Source organism: Lynx canadensis, chromosome B2 (genome assembly GCF_007474595.2).
Source record: "Lynx canadensis isolate LIC74 chromosome B2, mLynCan4.pri.v2, whole genome shotgun sequence".
In the NCBI taxonomy this organism is placed as follows: Eukaryota; Metazoa; Chordata; class Mammalia; order Carnivora; family Felidae; genus Lynx; species Lynx canadensis.
In genome coordinates, this window is record NC_044307.1 from 139,524,754 (window position 1) to 139,549,860 (window position 25,107).

At 37.1% G+C, this 25,107-nt stretch overlaps 1 protein-coding gene across 11 annotated transcripts in view; it reads right to left on the reverse strand.

Annotated features, from left to right (window-relative positions):
• Positions 1-25,107, reverse strand: part of IPCEF1 (interaction protein for cytohesin exchange factors 1) — a 178,748-nt gene that overhangs the window by 100,128 nt on the left and 53,513 nt on the right. For 9 of the 11 annotated variants that reach the window (XM_030316629.2, XM_030316628.2, XM_030316630.2 and 6 more), the window contains one exon: positions 21,750-21,793. The exons of 1 other annotated variant lie outside the window; for it this stretch is intronic. In XM_030316629.2, the coding sequence (XP_030172489.1) occupies positions 21,750-21,793 (44 nt within the window). Of the gene's footprint in view, positions 1-4,019; positions 4,026-21,749; positions 21,794-25,107 lie in introns of those variants that run through there. One more of the 11 variants, XM_030316636.1, reaches the window with a different exon arrangement.

Sequence of the window (25,107 nt, forward strand, 5' to 3'; positions counted from 1 at the left end):
GTAGTCCCATCCAACTATTCTCAGCCAGTGGCACAGCGCCATCTCCATCATCAGAGCTCAAACAGTTGCCTCAGCCAAAAATAGACAATAGCAGGTCTCACCTGTCCAAAGACATCACCAGCAGACACACCCAGAAACCCAAACTGAGCTAACTGGTGAAAAACTGCCTCTGCCAAAGCAAACCTATAAAGTTCAGAAAAGAAGGCCCATGATTCAAATGCACGGATACCAACAAAAGGAAAGAAGGATCATATAAAAATCAGGTAAATATGACACCACCAAAGAAACTGATAAAGCTCTAATAACTGGCCCCAAAGAAATGGGTATCACTGGACCACCCGGATGGCTCAGTCGGTTAAGTGTCCAACTTTGGCTCAGGCCATAATTTCATGGTTTGTGAGTTCGAGCGCTGTGTCAGACTCTGTGCTGACAGCTCAGAGCCTGGAGCCTGCTTCAGATTCTGTGTTTCCCTCTCTCTTCCTCTTCCCCTCCCTCACTCTCTTTCTCTCTCAAAAGTAAATAAACATTATTTTTTTTTTTAATTACAAAAATGAAGGAGGGATAAAGACTTCCCTGAAAAAATAAAAGCTGAGGGAGTTCATTACAACCAACCTGCCTTGCAAGAAATGCTAAAGGGAGCTCTTTGAGTGGAAGTAGAATAATGCTAATTTAACAGCATAAAAATACAAAAAGGTAGTGTAGATTTCACTGGTAATAGTACATATATAGTCATAGTTAGATTTTGCAATATGGTAATAATGGTGCATAACTCATTACTCTAGTTTAAAAGTTAAATGAATGTAGCAAAATGACCATAAATACAATAAACTGTTATTAGTTACACAATATAAAAACATGTAAATTATAACAGCAATAGCCTAAATGGGAGGGGGATAAGAGGTAAAAATGTAAAGTATGAAAATTCTATTGAAATCAATTCATTATCAAATTTAAAAAAGGGTGTTAGAAGTGTAAGATATTTTACATAAGCCTCATGGTAACCACAAGGGGAAATCTTGTAATAATTATGCAAAAGGTAATTATGTAATAATTATGATAAAGATGTTAAAGCATATGGGTACCAAAAGATATCAAAGCATTCGCAGGGGTGCCTGGATGGCTCAGTCAGTTAAGCATCTAACTTTGGCTCAGGTCATGATCTCATGGTCCATGAGTTTGACTCCCACGTTGGGTAAGCACGAGCCCCTTCTTCAGGTGAGCACAAGCCCTGACCTGGGTGAACCCCGCTTCCCCCCCCTCTCTCCCTCTCACTCACTCTCTCTCTGCCCCTCCTGGGATTTTCTCCCACTCTCTCTCTGCCCCCCTGCTCACTTGCACCCTCTCTCTCTTTCCAAAAAAAAAAAAAAAAAGCATACACAAAGGGATAAGAAACGGAACAACGGATCTACAAAGCAACTGGAAAACAATTAACAAAATGACAATAGTAAGTCTTTACCTATCAATAATTATTTTAAATGCAAAAGGATTAAATTCTTCAATCAAAAGACAAAAAATAGCTGAATGTATAAAACAAGATCCAATAATATACTGCCTACAAGATACTCACTTTGGCCTTAAAGACACACATACACTGAGAGTAAAGGGATGGAAAAAGACCTTTCAAGTAAAAGGTAACCACAAAAAGCAAGGGTAGCTATACTTATATCAGACAAAATATACTTTAAAAATAGTTAAAAGATGGGGCGCCTGGGTGGCGCAGTCGGTTAAGCGTCCGACTTCAGCCAGGTCACGATCTCGCGGTCCGGGAGTTCGAGCCCCGCGTCAGGCTCTGGGCTGATGGCTCGGAGCCTGGAGCCTGTTTCCAATTCTGTGTCTCCCTCTCTCTCTGCCCCTCCCCCGTTCATGCTCTGTCTCTCTCTGTCCCAAAAATAAATAAACGTTGAGAAAAAAAATTAAAAAAAAAAAAAAAATAGTTAAAAGAGACAAAGATCATTATATAACGATTAAGGTGTCGATACATCAAGACAACATAACAATTGTAAATACTTATATACCCAACATTAGAGCACCTAAACACATAAAGCAAAAACTGACAGAGCTAAAAGAAGGAATAAACAGTAATGCAATAATAGTTGGGGCCTTTAATACCTGACTCTCTACAGTATATAGGTCATCCAGACAGAGAATCAATAAGGAAACAGCAGACTGGAACAACACTATAGACCAAATGGACCTAACAGACATTCTATTCAACAATAGCAGTGCATATTCTCCTCAAGCACACATAGAACATTTTCTAGGATAGACCATATGTTAGGTCACAAAACAAGTCTTAGCATACTCAAGAAGATTGAAAGGATATCAACTATCTTCTCTGACCACAATGTCATGAAACTAGAAATCAATAACAAGAGGAAAACTGGAAAATTCACAAACACACGGAAATTAAACAGAACTCTCTTGAGCAACAAATGAACCAAAGAAGAAATTAAAGGGGAAATAAAAATTTTCTTGATACACAGGGTGCCTGGGTGACTTAGTCGGTTAAGCATCCAACTCTTTTGGCTCAGGTCATGATCTCATGGTTCAGGAGATGGAATCCCACATTGGGCTCTGCGCTGACAGTGCACTGCCTGCTTGGGATTTTCTCTCTCTCTCTCTCTCTCTCTCTCTCTCTCTCTCTCTGCCCCTCCCCTGCTCATACACTGTTGCTTGCTCTCTCACAATAAATAAATAAACATTTAAACATTTTTTTCTTAGGACAAACAAAAATGGAAATACAACATGCCAAAACTTAATGGGATGCAGCAAAAACAGTTCTAAGAGGAAAGTTCATAGCAATAAACACCTATGAAACAAAGCAAGAAAAATCCCAAATAAAGAATCTAACTCTACACTTTAAAGAACTAGAAAAAGGACAAACTGAGCAGAAAGTTAGCAGAATATAGGTAATAATAATTATAGAAGAAAAAAAGTGAAATAGAGAAGAGAAAAACAATAGAAAATATTAACCAAACTTAGAGTTTGAAAAGATAAAATTGACAAACCCTGAGCTAGACTAACCAAGAAAAACAGAGAAAATACTTAAATCAACACAATTATAAATAAAAAAGGAGACATTACAACTGATACCACAGAAATTCTAAGGATAATAAGGGGTATTATGAAGAGGCTGTAAACCAATAAAGTGGACAACTTAGAAGAAATGGAAAAATTCTTAAAACATACTACTTACCAAGACTGAATCAGGAATAAGTAGAAAATCTGAATAGAACAGTTGCCAGTAAGGATACTGAGTCAATCATAAAAAATATATATCTCAACAAAGAAAAGCCCAGGACCAGAGGGCTTCACTTGTGACTTTCACCAAACACTTAAAGAATGAACACCAATCTTTCTGAAACTCTTGCAAAACAGTTAAAGAGGAGGGAAGAATCTCAAACTGCTTTCACAAGGCCAGCATTATCCTGATACCGAACCATAAAAAGGACACTACTAGAAAAGAAAACAACAAACTAATATCCCTGATGAATTGGGATACAAAAATTCCCAATAAAGTGCTAGCAAACCAAATTCACCAGCACATGAAAAGGATTATTCACCATGATCAAGTGGAATTTATCCCTGGGATGCAGGGATAGTTTAAATCAACAGTGTACAAATCAGTGTGATATGTCACATTAATTAAAGAACAGGATCATTTGATCATCTCAATACACACAGAAAGAGCAAACAAAATTCAGCATCCATTCATCATAAAAACTCAACACATTATGCATAGAAGGAACATATGTCAAAATAATAAAGGCCATAAATGGCAAGCCCACAGCTAACATCATACTCAGTGATGAAAAGATGAAAGCTTTTTCTCTAAGATCAGGAATTAGACAATTGTGCCCACTCTCACCACTCCTATTCAACATACTACTGGAAGCCCTAGCTAGAGCAATCAGTTAGGAAAAAGAAATAAAAGGTATCAGAATTGGAAAAGAACAAGTAAAACTATCTGTATTTGTGGACAACATACTTTTACATATAGAAAATCCTAAAGGCTCAACCAAAAAACTGTGGATCTAATCAATGAATTCGGTAAAGTTGCAGGATACAAAATTAGTAGTGTTTCTATAAACTGACGACAACATTTCTAGGAAAGAAATTAATCCCATTTATAATAAAATACTTAGGAATAAATTTACCTAAGGAGGTAAACTAAAAACTACACAACTTTGAAAAAGAAATTGAAGGAGACACAAATAAATGGAAAGATATTCTGTGCTCATGGATTGGAAGAATTAGTATTGTTAAAATAATCAGTACTACCAAAGCCATCTATAGATTCAATTCAATCCCTATCAAAATGTTTACAATAGAAAAAACACTCCTAAAATTTATATGGAAACTCAAAAGACTCTAACTAGCCAAAGAAATCTTGAGAAAGACCGAAACAGGAGGTATCATACTTCCTAACTTCAAGCTGTACTATAAGGTATACTCATCAAAACAGGATGGTAGTGGCATAAAAAGAGACAAATAGACCACTAGAATAGAGAGCCCAGAAATAAACCCAAGCATATATGGCCAACTAATATTTTTTAATTATTATTTCTGAGAGAGAGAGAGAGAGAAAGAGAGAGAGAGAGAGAGAGAGAGCAAGCACAAGTGGGGGAGGGGTAGAGAGAGAGGGAGACACAAAATCTGAAGCAGACTCCAGGCTGTCAGCACAGATCTCAACGTGGGGCTCGAACCCACAAACCATCAGACCATGGCCTGAGCCAAAGTCAGATGCTTAACCAACTGAGCCACCCAGGCACCCCATGGTCAACTAATATTTGACAAAGGAGCCAAGGATACTCAGTAGAGAAAAGAAAGTCTCTTCAATAAATGTTGCTAGATAATTAGATATTCACATATAAAAGGATGAAACTGAACCCATATGTTAGAAGATGGAGGAGGAACAGTAAGTATCTTCCAAATTAAGAAGGCACTTTGAGACCAAAAACCAAAGTAAGCCACTACATACTGTTTACAGAGTTTTTTCAGAGTAACTTACTGCCAGTGGGATCGGTCATCTGTGATGACCCAGGCATTATGGAGCTATTCTCCACAAAGCTCAGACCTTAATCCACAGGTTTTATAGAGGGGCATTATGATGAGGTCGAAGGGTAGTTAACTAAAGCTGTGCCATCTGTGTGCTAAAGGATCTCTACTAGTTATCGAAAGTGATGCCATCTGTGTGCTAGAGAGAAGCTCAAAACAAGCCTTCCTGCCTTCTGGTCAGGACATACATTAACCTCCAAAGGGCCTGGAACACATAGCCCTGAGGGAGGTCATTGTGCAGAAAAGTACAAGATGGAGGGCCAAAGATGGATTCGGTATTGTCAGCACTCCTACACTGTATCTTTTACCACCCACAAAAATTAATTTGAAATAGATTAAAGACCCATTTTTGATTGGATTATTTGTGGTTTTTTTGCTCTTGAGTTGTGTAAGTTTTAGTAATACCAAAAACCATGAAACTCGTAGAAGAAAACGTAAGGAAAAAACCTTCTTGACATGAGTCTTAGTAATGATTTCTTGGATATGACATCTAAAACACAAGCAACAAAATTAAAAATATATGTGGGACCAAATCAAACTAAAAAAGCTTCTGCACAGCAAAAGAACCCATCAACAGGGGCACCTGGGTGACTTAGTCAGTCAAGCATCCAGCCCCTGATTTCAGTTCAGGTCATGATATCATGGTTCATGAGATCGAGCCCTACATCAGGCTCTGCATTGACACTGTAGAGCCTGCTTGGGATTCTTTCTCTCTGCCCTTCCCCTGCTCTCTCGCTCACTTGCTCTCTCTCTCTCTCTCAAAATAAATAAATTAACTTGTAAAAAATGAACCCATCAACAAAGTCAAAAGACAAACCTACAGAATGGGGAAAAAAAAATACATCCAAACCATATATCTGATAAAGAGTTAACATCCAAAACATATAAAGAACTTATACAACTCAAGAGCAAAACAACACAAATAATCCAATCAAAAATGGGCATAGTACCTGAACAGACATTTCTCTAAAGAAGATATATAAAAGGCCAATGGGTACATGAAAAGATGCTCAACATCACTGGTCACTAGGGAAATGCAAATTAAAACCCCAATGAGATATCACCTCATCCCTGTTAGAATAGCCATCCGTCAGCAAAAAGATAAGAGATGACAAAAGCTGTAAAGGTGTGGAGAAAAGGGAACCGTGTGTACTGTTGGTGAGCATGTAAATTGGTGCAGCCATTGTGGAAAACAGTATGGAGGATCCTCAAAAAATAAAAAATAGAACTACCCCATGATCCAGTAATTCTACTTCTGAGTATTTATCTGAAGGAAATGAAAACAGTAACTTGAAAAGATATCTGCACCCCCATGATCATAGTATTATTCACAATAACCATGACGCAGAAACAACCTAAGTGTCTATCTCTGATGGATGGCTAAAGAAGTTTGGGTGCATATAGACACAATAAAATATTATTCAACCAAAAAAACCCCAAAAACCAAAAACAAGGAAATCCTACCATTTGGGACAACATGGATGGACCTTGAAGGAATTATACTAAGTGAAATAAGTCAAACAGAGAAAGACAAGATCTCACTTGTAAGTGAATCTAAAATAAACAGGGGAGCCTGGGTGGCTCAGTCAGTTAAGCATCTGACTTTGGCTCGGGTCATGGTCTCACAGTTCATGGGTCGAGCCCCACATCAGGGTCTGTGCTGTCAACGCAGAGCCTCTGCCTCCCTCTCTCTCTGCCCCTCCCCCACTCATGCGCATCTTCCCTCTCTCTCACAAATAAATAAACATTATTTAAAAAAAAAAAAAAGCAAACTCTAGAGAAAGAGATCAGACTTGTGGGTACCAGAAGCAGGGATTGGGGGAGGAGGAATTGGAAGCAAGTGGTCAAAAACACAAACTTCTGGGGTGCCTGGGTGGCTCAGTAGGTTAAGTGTCTGACTCTTGATTTCAGCTCAGTTAATGATCTAACAGTTCATGGGATGGAGCCCCACGTGAGGCTCTGCACTGGCAGTGTAGAGCCCGCTTAGGATTCTCTCTCTCCCCCTCTCTCTCTCTCTGCCCCTCCTCTGCTTGCATGTGTACTCACACGCTCTCTGTCTCTCTCTCTCAAAAGTAAATAAATATTCTCTTAAAGGGTGCAAACTTCAGGTCACAAGACAAATAAGTACTAGAAGTGTAACAAACACGATGACTAGCTAACACCGTCGTGGGACATAAAGGAAAGTTGTTAAGAGTAAATTCTAACAAGTTCTCTTCACAAGGAGAAAATGGTTTCTTTTATTCTCGTTTTCTTTTCTTGTTACTGTATTTATATAAGAAGATAGATGTTTGCTGAACCAAAGTGGTGAATCATTTCACAAAATACATAAATCAAACCATTAGGCTGTCAGGGAACATAGTCAATAATATTGTAATAACTTTGTATGGTGACTGATGGTAACTACACATCCCACTGATCATTTCATACTGTATATGAGTTGAATTACTATGTTGTACACCTGGAACTAATACAGTATACTTCAGCCATATTTCAATAAAAAAAGAAAAAAACGCCACGTTGCACACCTCAAATTTATACAGTGACGTTGTCATTTATTTCTCAAAAAAAAAATGGAAAAAAATTTTTAAGAATACGGTGACTTGTCTAGGAGGCTCTTATAATGATATTTGGCAGAACTGGTGCTCACTGTAGCTTGCATGCCAACTCTGTAAACTAGTATTACCTATACATTTAGAAATGAATAAACTGACATACAGAGCAGGCATACCACCTACTTTACACAGCTAGCAAGTTAAAAATTCAGAATTTGAATTCAGGTCTTCATACCGTAAGCCCAGAGCCCTTTGGACATCAGCAGTGTCCAAGTAATCTTTGCCTTTTCAACTTCTCCTTAGCAATATGCTTAATTTTTCTGCAAACAGTAAATCTCATCACATTCTTACAGGATGAAAGAGTATAATAATTCTTATAGATACTACAGTCCAGACATACTGTCAGCAGGCACCTAATGAATATTTATTCACTTATATTGGCCCTGCCTTTATTTTAGGATAAGTTAGTGTGGGTAAATTATTTACCAAATTTGGACAATTCAAAGGGACCTTATGTGACTCAAAGTGATACCTTGTACACAAAGGGCTACATGTGCGCCCATGGGTAATTTTGAAGGATCTGATCAGGAAGGCACAGGGCTCCTAGAAAGAGACAGTGGAGAGCCAAACACAGCTTGTTTTGGAATTGAGTATCCTTGCCAAGGCTTCATTCAGAAATCATGTGGGGCTGGCTTCCTGCTCATAATCCCAAATGGGCAACTATTGTGCAATATCAGCCTGTCAACAACCCCAGTGCAAGTACCTGAATTCTGCAGCTACTGACAATTCTGGGTCAATGCTTCCAAAACTTCTAATGCAGGAGTGAGAGATGTAGCCAAGACACGTCTCTTTATCCTGTAGGAAGAACTGTAAATTAAAGTCATTCTTAAACACTCTCAAATGAAGGCATTTGTTGGCACAATCCACGTAAACTGTTTCCTTCAAGAATAGAGTAGCTGCCTCTGGCTGGAATCATAACATGTACGCAAAGAGACACCTAGTGGACCAACATGTAAGTATACTATTTAGCTTGAGACCAAAGACCAAAACATTATTTGACTCCCCAATTTCACATTCTTTAGGTTTCAATAGAGCATTTTTTTTTCATCTGCTGGAGTTATAAACCCAGAAATTTAAGTTTTACAAAAGAAGTTTTGTGGCTATTTCTAAATGAAGTGTTTGCTCCTCTATTTGTTTTTTAAATACACTACCGTACTGCATAAAGTCCTGCGAAGTAATACAAAAATTACAGGGTAGATTGTAATTGGCCAGACACTTCAGCTTACCTTACCCCGAGCACTTGTGTGAGTATTTTTGTTTCCATCCCTTTCTAGACTTTGTGTGTGAGATTTTCCATTTGTCTTTGGGTTATTTTGTTCTTGCTTTTAAGTAAAGCCAGAGACTTTTTATTTTCCGGCCAGCCTCCTGTGGTCCGCCCAGCTTCCTGTGGCCCGCCCAACTTTGTCGCTTCACACTCTCTTTCTCACTCACACCTCACCTACACGGTTTTGTCCCCACCTCCTCACAGTCAACTTACATGTGCACCTGCCACTCTTCCAGCACCCTAGATAACATCATCTAACCTCAAAAGTAAAAGTCTGTCATCACAAAAACCAAGGGAATCATCTATTTTTTCTTTGCCCCATAGTACTAAAATTTGGTCAAGCCCAAAGTTCAGATTAGAAATTGTTTTTCAGTAAATAGGTATGTTTCATTGCAACTGCTATGACCTCAGGGACTCAGATTCATAGGATTTTAGATCTGAAAGAAATAGACTTGTCCTAGGGGGGCCAAATGACATTTATAAAGTCCAGTTACTCTGGCCATGCTGTAAAAACCCATGTTGATAGTCCCAGGAGGATGAAATGCCACACGGAAAAGGAAAAAAAAACAAAGAATGTCAAGGCTCTAGATGTGTAGAGGAAAAAGTGATCTTGGAAGTGGATTCTCCTCCCAACCAGTCCAGCTAAAACCAGGTGGATCAGAGATGAACTGCCAGACCAAGTCCTTCCCAAATCCTATCATGGGCAAAACAAAGAGGTTCTTACTGCACCATTTTCAATGAGTAAAATGGTCCTTATTTCCTCCATCACATACTTGATGGTGAAATGTAAGAAAACTTTTCCTTTAACATTAGGAATAAACCAAAGATGCTCACCACCAACAACACTGTATTAGCAGGGCTCATTTAAAAATTGTAAGAATTAAGGGGCACCTGGGTGACTCAGTTGGTTAAGCATCTGACTTCAGCTCAGGTCATGATCTCAAGACTCATCAGTTCGAGCCCCATGTCAGGCTCTGTGCTGACAGCTCAGAGCCTGGAGCTTATTTCGCATTCTGTGTCTCCCTCTCTCTCTGCCCATCCCCCACTCACACTCTGCCTCTGTCTCCTTCAAAAAATAAATAAACATTAAATAAAACATTAAATGAAACAAAAAATTGTAAGAACTATAATGATTAAAATTAAAAATTAAGACTCAGCATTCTCAGATGATACGATATTACATGTGGAAAAGAACCCGCACATGAATTATTAAGACTACAGAGTAGACATAGAAGGTTAATAGATATAAGGCCAATAGGTAAAGCTCAATAAAATTTTCATATGCCAGTGATAAATAGCATGAAAATAAAATTTTTAAGAAGATACATATACAGCAACATCATCAAATTTCAAATACATTAGAATGAACCTAACAAAAGTTGTGTGATACTTCTATGAAGAATTCTATAAATCTATAAAACATTATTGAAATAAATTAAAGAAGAGCTAAATAGGGGTACCTGCACGGCTCAGTCAGTTAAGCTTATGACTTAAGCTCGGGTCATGATCTCACTATTCATGAGTTCAGGCCCCGCGTCGGGCTCTGTGCTGGCCACTCGGAGCCTGGAGCGTGCTTCGGATTCTGTGTCTCCCTCTCTCTCTGCCCCTCCCGTGCTCTTCTCTCTCTCTCTCTCTCTCTCTCTCAAAAATAAAATAAAATAAACGTTAAAAATTTTTTTTAAAGAATAATTAAATAATTGGAAGGATGTGCTATGTTCATTAATTAGTTTACAACGTTTGAGAATGGAAAGATGACTATGGTTAGTGTTTCTTATTTGCTCTTAATTTTACTATCTTATGGTCATAAGGATATTATCCTACCTTTTATTCTAGAACTTTCTTTGTCTGCCTTTCATATTAGATATACACTCTACTTGCAATTAATTTTTGATTATATTTCAAATAAAAGTAAAGTTTCATTTTTAAAATTAATAACCAATTGGCTCATTATCATTTATTGACAATACTGTCATTCCCCATTGGCTCCAAGCATAAAGGAAAAGCTTCATAAGTGGGAACACACTGAAATTAAGAATGTCCACTCACCCAAAGACAACATTAGGCATTGTAAAAGCAAATGAATGAGAACAGAGTGCAGTACGTATAACCCCTACAACCCCATACCAGCATGTGTAAAGAAGTCCTATTAATCAGTAAGAAACAAGCAAAAAAAAAAAAAAAAAAAAAACCCCAAGGAAAAAATGGGAAAGACTTAATAGCCATTTTACAAAAAAGTGTATCAATCAGCCAAATACATATGAAAAGGTGTTTAACCTCATTAACAATCAGGCCAATGCAAGGTAAGACCACCAAAATAATGAAATTTTAAGACTGACGATACCATGTATCAACATTGTAAAGCCAATGAAAAAACTCTCAAACACTGCTATTGGGAGTACAAATTGGGGCAACCAACCGGAAAGCTGCTTAGCAATATCTGCCGAAGTCGATCACATGTACGGTCTTTGATCCATAAATTTTACTGTGAGGGGCACTCGTGCCAGATGTGCAAGCAGAGGTATGCTAAACACGGAGAACAATGCTTCCAGCGGGCTTATGAAAACAGCCAAAATGCTGAAAATGACCCACATGTCCATCAACGGGAAAGTGGGTAAATTGTGTTATAATCATACAATGGAACACTCCTTAGCAATAAGAAGAAAAGAAAAGAAAAAACTACTTCTACACTCAGTCACATAATACTGAGGGAAAGAAGCCAGACACAAAATAATATAATCAGGCAAAACTAGGCCGTAGTGTTTAGCATAGTGTTTAGTGGGCCATAAAATTGTAAGGGAATGTAAGGGAGTGATGAGTGACCGCAAATGGCAGGAGAGTGGTTACCTTTGGGGGGATGGCAGAGATTTATTGGAAGGGGCACAAGAGAGCATTCTAAGCTTCTGACAGTAATTCTATTTCTTGACTCAAATAGTCTAGAATTTATGCTTTGGGACAAAGTACCGAAATATTAAAATTTGTTTGTACACTCCTCTGTATGTATATTTTATTTAACATAATGTATTTTATATCACAAAATAAAAGTCATTTTAAAAACCAAGATCTAACAATATGCATCTAAAAGAAGAAAAACAGAAAACAAAAGGATAGGGAAAGTTAAAAATAAAAATATGGAGACATTGGAGATATCCTGCCTGATATCCAGGCAAACATACACCCAAAGCAAGCTGTGGTAAAGATTTTAATATCTGAAAATAGACAATTCATGTATATATATACACACACACACACACACATATAATATATTTACCAGGCATTGTTAAACATATATACATATGTTTAATAGAGAAAGATGTTACAGACTAATAAAAAACCAAAAATGCAATATATAACCTTCATAAACATATATTGCCTCAAAATACGCCGAGCAACCACAACTCATAGAACTGGAAAAAAGAAGCAAATAATTTGGCAATTATGTATTTGAAGATTACAGCACAATCTCTCAGCAATCAGTGGCTTATACAGACAATAGGTAAACAGAAAAGCAGATGTAAATTTCAAATTAGTAAATTTGTAAATTAGCAAATTTCAGATACACAGAACTCTGTACTTGAGGAACAGAATACACACACTCATTTCCCTCATACATGGTATATTATCAAAAACTGACAAAGTGATGTATTACAACAGAGGTCTTTATAAATTTCACAGAATCGATTTAATACAGATTGTGTTCTCTGACTATAACGCATTAATTGTAGAAATTAATAGTGAAAACGTAGCTTTAAGATATCTATATGTCTGCTTTTTTTCGTGGTGCTTTGGAGGTGGTAAGCTGCTTCAGGATGAAGTTGAACACCTCTTTCCCAGCTACTGACTGCCAGAAACTCATTGAAGTTTGCAATGAATGCAAACTTTGTACCTTTTATGAGAAGCGTATGGCCAAAGAACTTGCTGCTGATGCTCTGGGTGAAGAATGGAAGGATTATGTGGCCTGAATCAGTGGTGACAAGGACAAACAAGGCTTCCCCAAGAAGTGGGGTATCTTGATCCACGGCTCTGACCTCCTACTGCTGAGTAAGGGGCATTCCTGCTCCAGACCAAGGAAGACTGGAGAAAGAAAAGTGCAAATCTGTCTGGGTTGCATTGTGGATGCCAAGCTCACTGTTCTCAACTTGGTCATTGTATAAAAAGGGAAGGACAATATTCCCAGACTCACTGATACTACTGTGCCTTGTCACCTGGGACCCAAAAGAGCAAGCAGTATCCACAACCTTTTCAATCTCTGTAAAGAAGATGAAGTGGGAGTGTTAGTTAAGCGTCCGACTTCGGCTCAGGTCATGATCTCACAGTTCTGAGTTTGAGCCCCACATCCGGCTCACTGCTCTTCTCACAGAGCCCACTTCAGATCCACTGCCCCCCTCTCTGTTTTCACCCCCATCCCCCACTCACACTCTTTTTTTCTCAAAAAATAAATAAAGATTAAAAAAAGGACGATGTCTGCAACCATGTTATGAGAAAGCCCCTAAACAAGGAAAGTAAGAAACCTGGAACCAAAGCACTCAAGATTCAGGGTCTTGTTATTGCACGTGTCCTACAACACAAATGTGGGTGTATTGCTTTTAAGAAATAGCGTACTGAGAAAAATAAAGAAGAGGCTGCAGAATATGCTAAATTTTTGGCCAAGAGAATGAAGGAGGCCAAACAAAAATGCCAGGAACAGATTGCCAGGGAACAGACTGCTGTCCTCTCTGACAGCTTCTACATAAGTCTGACTCTAGTCAAAAATGAGATTTTCTAAGAGCAACAAATAAATAAGATGAGACATCAAATCTCTAAATAGATAGATAGATAGATAGATAGATAAATAAATAAATAAATAAATAAATAAATAAATAAATAAATAAAATGTCTATGTGTCTGAAAACAAAATCTCACACTACTTCTAAAAACAATTTGAATCAAGAAGGAAATCAAATGGGAAATACTTAGAATTTATCACCACTGAAAACACTACACATCAAAATCTTTAGGAGACACAACTGAAGCCTTTTTAGAGGAAAACTGACACCTTAAATGCATTTATCAGAACACAAGAAGGAATGAAAACAAATGAGCCAAGGGCTCAACACATGAAACTAGAAAAATAGCAAAATAGCAAACCAAGGAAGAAATAGCAAAAATAAAGGCAGAACTCAATGAAAGAGAAAAACATGGAGAAGATCAGTAAAACACAAAGCTAGTTCTTTGGACAAAAAGTAACAGAACTCCAGTGAGACGGATTAAAGGGGTAGAGGGTATTAGATACAAATAAAAACTTTTGAGTGATAGCTATCAACCTGTTAATTATTCAGCCTGAAATTAACTTCAAAAATTTCATTTGGATACAGGCAAACAGTTAAGAAGAAATCTAATATAGAGAGATTGCCTGACAACCCGTCTTGCAACCTGCTCTCTTGAAAACAATAAAATATTTCTTTGCCCAAACCTAGCTTATTCATTCATTCATTGGTCAGAAGCAGTAAAAATCTAATTAAAATTGGAAACAAATTATACAGAAAATCAGAAAAAAATTATTTTCCCCATACTTTTTTTCCGGGCAAAATTACCTAACATTTAAAACTTATTATAACATATAAGGACGATTATATACACTCAAAATTCAAAATCAAACAAATTAGAAAACCACTGTAGTGTTTCATAGTCTGTGGCTTTCTTTCACCTACTCATCTTATCCCCTTTTAACACAGACCCCATTTCTCAAAGTTCACCAGACGGATCTTTTGTTTGTTTGTTTTTGACATTTATTAACGCTTGCCTGACCAGCTGGAACCGCCTCTTCCCCTCCATATGGCCCCACATCCCCCAAACAGGAGCAAGCATATGGCTTAGGTTTGCCACTCGTTCACTCATTTATCGAATACTTCGTGGCTAACTATGTAGCACACGCAGTTTTAGAGCCCAAAGATACAGCACAGAGTAGATAAAAGCCCCTTGCCTTCACGGGGTTTACATTTCATGGGGTTAGACAATTAACAGGATAAATAAGTAAAATAAATAGTATAATAGATGGAAATAAATGAAGAAAAATAAAATAGACACGAGCATTATAGAGGGATGTAATTTTAAATGCATGGATGGGAACAGTCTCCCTAAATAGGTGACATTTGAGTGAAGACCAGAATGAGATAAGGAAACAACCTGTGGGAATCCAAGAGCGGAGCAACCAGAGCACTGAATTGGGATTGAAAGGGCGTCTGGCATGTGTAAGGCCAGACACAAGGAGGCCAGCGTGGCAGAGGCATAGCGTAAGATGGGGGGAGGGTGGTAGGAGATAGGGGTGTAGGGATTATGGGAGGCCAGTTCCTGTGGATCGTGGGTGGTATTTCAAGCTACCGTTGAAGACTTTGGCTTCTCTTGAAGTGAAACAGGCAAGCTTTACAAAGTTTGATCCGACACACATGTGAACAGCTCTGACTCCAGCACTGAGAAGAGACTGAAAGAAGCAAAGACATAAACCGAGAGGTCAATTAAGAGGCTACTGCGGTAATCCAGGGAAGATAGGAGAATGCCTTGGACCTCAGTGAAGGGAGTAGAGGTGGTAAGAAATAAACGGGCCAAAGTATTTAACACCTTTGCCGCAAAGGGCCAATTCAGAAAAGAGTAAATGAACTAAGGCTAGCCAGGAAATCCTGCCTGCAGCGTTGGGAAAGTCGCTTGTCATTTTTTCTGGGGTTTGAGCCATGAGGACCGTGCAAGCCTGGAGTTAGCAGTGGCCATCTTGGTGACCTGGTGGGAAGAATAAATGGGAAGAGAGCTTCCAGAGACGGGGAAAAAAGAAATCTTCCTGCGCCACAAAATGCTGAGCCAGACATTTTTAAGAAGATGTACAGCTGAACATGATGAATATGACTTGTGGAATTTCAGAATTGCAAAGGCATACGAAGAATTCTAAAAGTTTACAGACAGGATAAAATGGTATTATCTACAAAGAAGCAAGAATAAGAATAACATCAGATTTCCAACAGGCAGCATGGAATGTTAAAGGGTATTGGAGCAATGCCTTCTAAGTTCTCAATCAAAATAAATGTGTACATAAAATTCTATAATTCAGACACACAATCAGTCATGAGGGTAAAATAAAGACATTTGCAGACATGTTTATTCCCCATGTACCCAAAATGAAAATATTGCTTGATACAATACTTTGATAAATGGAAAAAGAAACTTAAGGAGAAAAATGAGATATAAGAAAGGGAAAAAAAAACATGAGATTAAGATTCAGGAAAAGATAATGGAGGGAAAAAGTATAAAATAAATTAAGGACAATCTATTAAAACTGATCTAAAGTATAGTTCCTTATTTCCATACAATATCCCTTGTGCTGATTTTGCAATCAATCCTTACTGCATTTGGAGTCTCATTTAAGTTCTAGTTATGGTTTTATAGAAAAGAAAAAGAAATAATGAAGTATGATTGATAATACAAATGAAGCCTATAGATACATTGACATATGATGGCCATTTTTTCCATAGACATTTTTTTCATGGTTGATTACATCTATACCTTTACTAATTCCTTCTCAATAATCCTTATTTTATTTATTCCTGCCTAGAATTACCACATTAAAAATGTGAAATTAATTACTAAATTAATAAAAAGATGAAAATTACTTACCTACATAGAAAAACATAAAGAATTATGAATGTGACTGATTTCAAAAGGAAAATTGTTTTATAGAGATGCCTAATCCAAAACTCCAGCAGAATTCATCAAAGAGAAAGTTATTGGTGCTTATTAAATCTAGGTTCTCTCTCCTCCCTCAGACCCCAGGAAGACCACCAGCCCCAGGTTGTTGGGAAAGGTGGTGCGACTACCTCTGGCCCATGGGCTCTGAGTGGAGGTGATGGGCATCACTTCCAGTTTGGAGAAGAGTATGAGTGCTCCACATTCCTTTTCCCTGTCGTGGCAAACCCTGAAGCCATCTGCTGCCATGGTGGTGCCACAAGGAGATGGGACTTCCATCAGCTCGCCCCTCTAAGAGACCATGTGGAGAAGAAGGGCCTTCCCCTTCTCATGGGACTGGCATTGAACATATAGCGTGAATAAGAAATAAAAATTCCTTGTGGTAAGCCACTGAGGCTTCAAGGTTAATTTGCTACCACAGCATAGCCTAGGCGCCCCTGACAAGCGCTCCTTGTGCCTTACTAATCATTTACAAAAGTCTTTGCTACATTTTTTAAGTTCTATTTAAATTCCTGTGTAAAGTAAACTGACATATACCCAAGGTTGTCAGTCCCTTTTATGAACACTTTAGTTGGAAAGTGGTTTTCTTAGGGAAGACATTGATATTTCAACGGAGCATAGTAAACAAATGAACTAATAAACAAATGAAAACTCTGGCAACCAGAATACTTTTGTTCCGTAAGTAAGCTCATTCCTCCTCCTTTCTACGCTCACTGTCCATAAACAATAAATGCAGAAGATTTTCTGAGAAAGTGACCCACTAATTTGTGGAAATAACCCCAAAAGACTGTGAGATTTTCAGCTAGTAACTTCTCAGTTTGAGAATTGGGTTCTGTCCCTTAGAAAGCTGTATCTGTATTTTTGAACCAAAATATTAAAAAGCACAAATATTATTTAACCAGAAAAAATAATACCACAAATGTTAACCTGTTCTCTTGATAATTTGAAAAGCTTGTAGATTCTGTTTCAGTCCTCTATATAAGTATTTTTTCAGCTAGCCAATTCTTTCTTTGTAATCCAGTGTCCCCATTCCTGGTCACATTGGTGTATTTTGTGCAAAAAAAAATTACAAGCCTTCAGAAGAAAACATATGTGGTCATCTATTCCTTAACTGCCAGCGCATAGGAATTTAATATAGAGTTTATTTTAAACTAAGCCAATAAATCCTTGGAGTCCAAGTTGTTTTTCCATTAGAGGTATGAAACTTGGCCCCACATGTTTCTGTTCTGGAAAAAGTCCACTGACGCTCTGAATCACCTGGTAACATAAATTAACATTAAGTAGGTCTTAGAACATAGCCTTCATAGGCACAGCAGGAAAAAAATGAATTGGAAAAATATAACCTTACTTTCAAAATGTATTCACTTCAAACTTCACAATATTCACTGCCCAGTAGGAATATGTCAAAATAATTAGACAAGCATTCTGTACTTAACAATTCCATGAAAAGTGTTGGTTGGAATGTAAAATGGTACGGCTGTTGTGAAAAACAATTTAAAATTTAAAGTAGAATTAACATATGATCCACCAATTCCACTTCTGGGTATTTACCCATAAGTATTAAAAGCAGGGTTGCAATGAGATATTTATACATCTATGCTCACAGCAACATTATTCACAATAGCTAAAATGTGAAAGCAACCCAAGTGTCTATCAATAGATAAATGGATAAGCAAAATGTGGTATATACACACAATGGAATATTATTTAGCCTTTTAAAGGAAGGAAATGTTGACATGTGCCAAAGCATGGATGAGCCCTGAGGGCATCAGGCTAAGTGAAATGAGCCAAACACAAAAAGAAAAATACTGTACAATTCCACTTACAGGAAGGACTTCCTAGCACGTCAAAATCTAAAGACAAAAAATATAATGATGGTTGCCAGGGGCTGAGGGGAAGGGAAAAGAGGGGAAGAGAGTTATTGTTTAACGAGTGTAAAGTTTTAGTTCTACAAGATGAAACGAGTTGCAGGGAGAGATGGTGGTGATGGTTGCATGGTAACGTGAATGTGTTTAATACCACTGAATTTTACTCTTAACAATGTGCCTGGGTGGCTCAGTCAGTTAAGCATCCAACTCTTGGTTTTGGCTCAGGTCATGATCTCCATCCAGCACAGAGGCTACTTGGGATTCTCTCTCCACCCCCCACCTCAGCCCCTCCCCTGCTCTCTCTCTCTCTCTCTCTCTCTCTCTCTTTCTCTCTCTCTCAAAATAAACAAATAAACTTTAAAAATGGCTCACACAGTAAATTTTATGGCTCACACAGTAAATTTTATGGTATGGGTATTTTACCACAATTTTAAAAAGTGAAGAAAAATTCTATGAAGAACTAAAAATAATCATGGAACCAGAAATGTAGGCATGTGAAAATGAGAATTAAATGTGAACTGCCTACTCTCATTACACACTTGGACTGAGAATTATGCCTTTAATATATCTGAGTGACTATAAAATCGCTTAATGACAATAGTAAAGATGAAAATTATTACTATGCTTTTGCATCAAGTTGGAAGACATTGTATTACCCTAGTAGCTGTTCAAGACTTTCTCTTAGGTAAACATCTAGCTTTGCTAGAGAAATAATAATTTTTCTATTATTAATAAGCCCCTTTGTTGTAAAATCTTACGTCCAGAAGTGTTTAAATGCATGCAGAAAGGCCTATGTAAGGCAATGAGAGGAAGATGGAAAATTGGGCCCAGAAAATGAGGAAAAATGGTGTGACGGAAGTGACATCCACAATGTTGGGGTAAGTAGAAATTAATCAACAGTCTGAACTTTGTCTTCACGTTGGCTTCAGGTAGAACCAAGACAGCATCAAGAAACTTGAAGAGGTTGGTTGCTAGAAACTCATAGAAATCATTGTCAGATGTATTGTACTCTTATGCATCATAAATCTGGGGGATTAGTGACAACCGTGTAAGTATCTCCAAGAGGCACAGATGCCCCAGCTGATGACAGTATCATTCATTCATTACTATCAACTAACATTTGTTGAATGTCTATATACTATCTGTTGTTCCAAGAGCTATAGTCACATTAATTCATTAAATCCTTGCATCAGCTTTATGAGGTACTATTACTGTCTCTGTTCAACACGTGAGGAAAGTGAGGCACATAAATGTTAAGTAAAATGACCAAGGTCACATAGGTCGTGTCAGAGATGAGATCAAACCCAGGCCGTCTGAGTTCAGAGACTATCATTTTCACCACTATACTCTGTCTCTGATTTTGTTCAGAGCAAGAATTTCTATAATCCTTAGCAAAACTGAGATTACCTAATGTGGTCATTGGCTAAGTATCATCATCCATAAGAATTATCAAATTTTACAAGAGACCAGAGAGTTCATCCAACCTGGTCTTTCTACCAACACAGGGTTCCCTCATAACATACCTTTTTCTGATAACAAGCTGGGCTCTTTCCGGTTACCTTTCATAATGAGGAGGCCCCTGATCTAAGGATCAGAAATGTTTTGCTAGGAAAAGTACTTGGTAATTGACAACTTCTAGAGATGGTAAAATCTACCATTTTTTTCAATACCTTCTGGTAACTAGTTTGTAAATCATCAATGAAAAATGTATGCATAAAAAGTATCCCTTAAAATTCCTCAACAAAATATTGAATGATGGCCAATAAAGCATTCTTTACCATAGAAGGCAACGTGAGAGTTTTCTTGACCTGAATCACATAATGTGTCTCATGAATAAATATATATCTTAAGTACACACAAGTTGAAACAATAAGACTTTATGTGTTTGAAGACATCTAAACAGTAAACATATGCACCAAAACTAATTTTTTGTCAGTGACTTGGACAACAAGAACAATGGGTTTTAACAATTATAGAAGGAAAAGAGAGGGAGATTGTCACCAAAATGAATGATGGTGACTAATGGGTCATGGGTAGCAATGTCTCAAAGACAGTTGCAATATAATTGGGAGTGGTAGAAAATACGTACCAGGGTCAATAGTGATCATTCTTGTTATGGTTTGGCTAATAGAACAATAATAGTTAAATTCATATATTAATATTTTCTGAAAAATTACCAGACTTTCAGTTATATCCATAGAGTCGCACACCAAAACAATGTGTCCTTGATAGATAGCTCTGAAAAGAATGCTTCCCATGCATTCCCCAGCAAGTTTAGAATTGTATTTCATCTTTAAAAAGGAATTAAACCAAACAAGAGATGGATGTCTTAGGAGCAAAGAAATACAATAATTCTTTTAAAATTATTTTATAAATATAAAATCAAAGGAAAAATGAGAACTACACACATATTCAAATAACTAGATCCATTAGTGCCTAGATCCATTAGTGATGAACTTTAAAGGCAAGAACATCTTAAGATTATCTTACTTTTATAATTATTAAATATAAATATTTTATTTGAAGCAGTAGTAAATTTAGATCGGTAAATGCCTCATTTTCTAGATCATTCAACTTGCACTTGAGCATCTAAACACATACTTGCTTATAAAGTAGGTTCTTCACACAATTATACATCTATGGTACTTTGGTAGTTATGGTATGTTCCTGACCACCAAGGAGATCAAAAAAGATGATTCCATATATAAATTGCTTTACTAAAAAATCCTCCCACTGAGGGGCGCCTGGGTGGCTCAGTTGGTTAAGCGTCCAACTTTAGCTCAGGTCATGATCTCACACTCTGTGAGTTCAAGGCCCGTGTCGGGCTCTGTGCTGACCGCTCAGAGCCTGGAGCCTGCTTCAGATTCTGTGTCTCCCTCTCTCTCTGCCCCTCCCCTGCTCATGCTCTGTCTCTCTCTGCCTCAAAAATAAATAAAAACATTAAAAAAAAAATTTTTTTAATAAAAAAAAAAAACCCTCCCACCGAAAAGCAATTATCACCATGAATCCACTTTCATGGGAAATCCAGAGGACCAAAGATGAGTGGTTATTCATTAATACTATTAGCTTCCCTCTGCATTAATATTAGGCAAAGCATAAATATTGGCTGTTACAGGAAAATAAACACAGACTATTACAGTTTGGTTCACAAATTAGAATAACAAAGTAGAGTACAGGCCCTTCAGTTCATAAAAGTCACTAAAAGAAAGAATTCGTTTTGAGGAATTTTCAATTACATACCAAAAAGCTGTGAGTGTCCTCGTTCCAGCTCTCTTGCCTCTGATCTGTACAAGAAAAAGACAAGAAAGGGGTCATAATGTTTCTGCCTGGACCCAACTGCCTAGGAGGAAGTCAGAATCCTATCACATCCAAGAAGAGGTAACAAAATAATAACTCACTCATCAGAATAACTATCCAAATAAAAAATGAGACAAAAAGTTCCATCTCCCCAAAAAGAACAAGACCTAGGTAGTAAACTAGCAGGAAAATCATTAAACTGAGATCCCCTGGAACTGAATGTTTTCTAAAAGATAAAGTGAAAATAATGTTCAAATCCCTTTGAACACTCCTCAAGATAAATTTTTACTTTGCTTTTAAGTATCTTGAAAGATGTGCACATGGATTTAGAACTTCCATCTGTTTTCCTGGAATTCTGTCAGTGGGAAAATGTTTCATATTAGTAATAATCATCCCACTCATTGCCTAAATCATAAGTTTTTAAAAGTACAGGTTTTTGTAAGACTTCATTTTTTAGAGCAGTTTTAGGTTTACAGTAAAACTGAGAGGAGGGCACAGAGATGTCCCCTATGTCCCCTGCCCGCCCATGTGCATAGTCTCCCCCATTATTAACATCATTCACCAGAACAGTATATATATTTTTTTACCAAGGATGAACCTACACTGACACATCATAATTAGCTAAAGTCCATAGTTTACTTTACAGTTCACTATTTGTGTTGTATACTCTATGTTTATAGAAAAATGTACAATGACCTGTATCTATCATTATATCATATGTTATAATATCATATGATGTAATATTATAGCATTTTCATCACCCTCAAAGTCCTCAGTGCTCTGTGTATTCATTCATTTCTCCCACCCCTACAACCACTGAACTTTTATTGTCTCCATAGTTTTGCCTTTTCCAGAACGTCACATAGCTGTAATCATATAGTATGTAGCCTTCTCATACGGGCTCCTTTCACCTAGTAATACGCATTAAAGTTTCCTCCGCGTCTTTTCATGGCTCAATAACATATTTCTTTTGAGCACTTACTAATATTCCATTTGCCAAATGTATCAGTTTCTTTATCCCTTCACCTACTGAAGGGCATCTTGGTTGCTTCCAAGTTTTAGCAGTTGTGAATAAACTGCTGTAAACATCCATGTGCAGATTTTTGTGTGGACATAAGTTTTCAATAGGGAAAATCAATGAAACCAAAAGCTGGTTCTTTGAAAAGATCAATAAAATCAATTAACCTCAAGCCAGGCTAACTGAGAAAAAAAAAAAATGAGAGAAGACACAAGTTACTAATATCAGAAATGAAAGAGGTGATTTGACTACAGCTTCCATGGAAGCTGATTAATTGCCTGTTTTCCATTTCATTGACTTTTGCTAATATTATTCTTTCTTTCCTTCTTACTTTGGATTTAATTTGTTCTTCTAAGTTCCCAAAATGGAAACGTAGGTTATTGATTTTAGATCTTTCTTCTTTTCTAATATATGCATTCCATTCTATAAATTTCCTTCAAGCACCACTTTTGCTGCAAGATTCTTCTTTTTTAAGCCTCTATATTTATATCTCACAGTACAATGAGATGGTAGAAAAACATGATCTGTGAAGGACAGATATATTTCAGGAAGATCTGTTTTTTAATGACTCAAGTGTTTTGAGGATTTAGGTTTTTTAACTTTATAAATTTTCCTCCAAGTTTTCATTTTGAAAAAAATTTTAAACTACAGAAAAGCTGTGGGAATATTTAACAGTGAACACCTGGAAAGCCTTCACTAGATTCCAGAGTTATTACCATTTTGCCACATTGGCTTTATTTCTCTGTCTATATATGTAAATATTTTACCAAACCATTTGAGAATTACTTACAAAGATGGTTCATCCCTAAGAACTCTAGCATGGCTATCACCCCACACCTGTCAGAATGGCTAAAATCAACAACACAAGAAACAATAGGTGTTGGCAAGGATGTGGAGAAAAGGGAACTCTTTTGCACTGTTGATGGGAATGCAAACTGGTGCAGCCACTCTGGAAAACAGTATGAAAGTTCCTCAAAAAGTTAGAAATATAACGACCCTATGAATCAGCAATTGCTCTACTGGGTGTTTATCCAAAGAATACTAAATTACTAACCCAAAGGGATACATATACCCCAATGTTTTATAGCAGCTTTATCTACAATAGCCAAATTATGGAAACAACCCAAGTGAAAGAGGTGATGTGTGTGTGTGTGTGTGTGTGTGTGTGTGTGTGTGAGTGATGGAATGTTACTCAGCCATAAAAAAGAATGAAGTCTTGCCATTTGGAATGACATGGATGGAGCTAGAGAGTATTAACTAAGTGAAGTAAGTCAGTCAGAGAAAAACAAATACCATATGATTTCACTCATATGTGGAATTTAAGAAACAAAGCAAACAAACAAAGGGGGGGTGGAAAGAGAGGGGGGAGGCAAACCAAGAAACAAATCTTAACTCTAGAGAACAAAATGATAGTTACCAAAGGGAGATGGTTGGGGGGATGGGTTAAATAAGTGATGGATATTAAGGAGTACACTTGTGATGAGATGAGCACCAGGTGATGTAAAGGAAGTGTTGAATCACTATATTGTATACCTGAAACTAACATCACAGTGTATGCTAACTAACTGGAATTTAAATAAAAACTAAAAAGCACAACTTTAGTATGTACCTCCTAAGAACAAATATCCTACCATAACTACAAAATAATAAACACACTTAGGAAGTTTGATGTGATATTATTACCTAATATGCAATTCATATTTTCCCAATTGTCTCAGTCTGGGTATTTATTATATTTTATTTTAAATCCAGGATTCAATCAAGGATCACTATTGTATATATTGTCATATGTATATATTTCCTTTGTCTTTGACAATTGACATTTTTGTAGAGTCCACACCAGTTGTTTTTTGTGTAATGTCCCTCAAATTAAGTTTATCTAATTGTCTCCTCACAATTACACTCAGGTGACAATTTTAGCAGAGGCACACATGTGAAGTTGGAATGCTTTTCTTCTTTATATACATTAGAAAAAGTACAAAATAGGTTGGATTAATATTTTCTTTCAATCACTTAATAACACTTCATGATTGCCTCCTGCAAAGTAAATTAGTGTCACAGTTTGCAATTTACAAAACGCTTTGACATGGATTCATTTACTCAATTTGCACAACTCCACCAGGTAGGTATTTTTAATCACCTTTTCTGTTTGAATGAAAATGTATCCAAGTTTATAGAACTACGAAGACTATATCTGTGGCCAAAATTTAAGCATAGTCATACTGTAAATCTCATCCTGAGTAAGAAGACCTGTGCTTTCATATCAAATAAATCTAGACAATT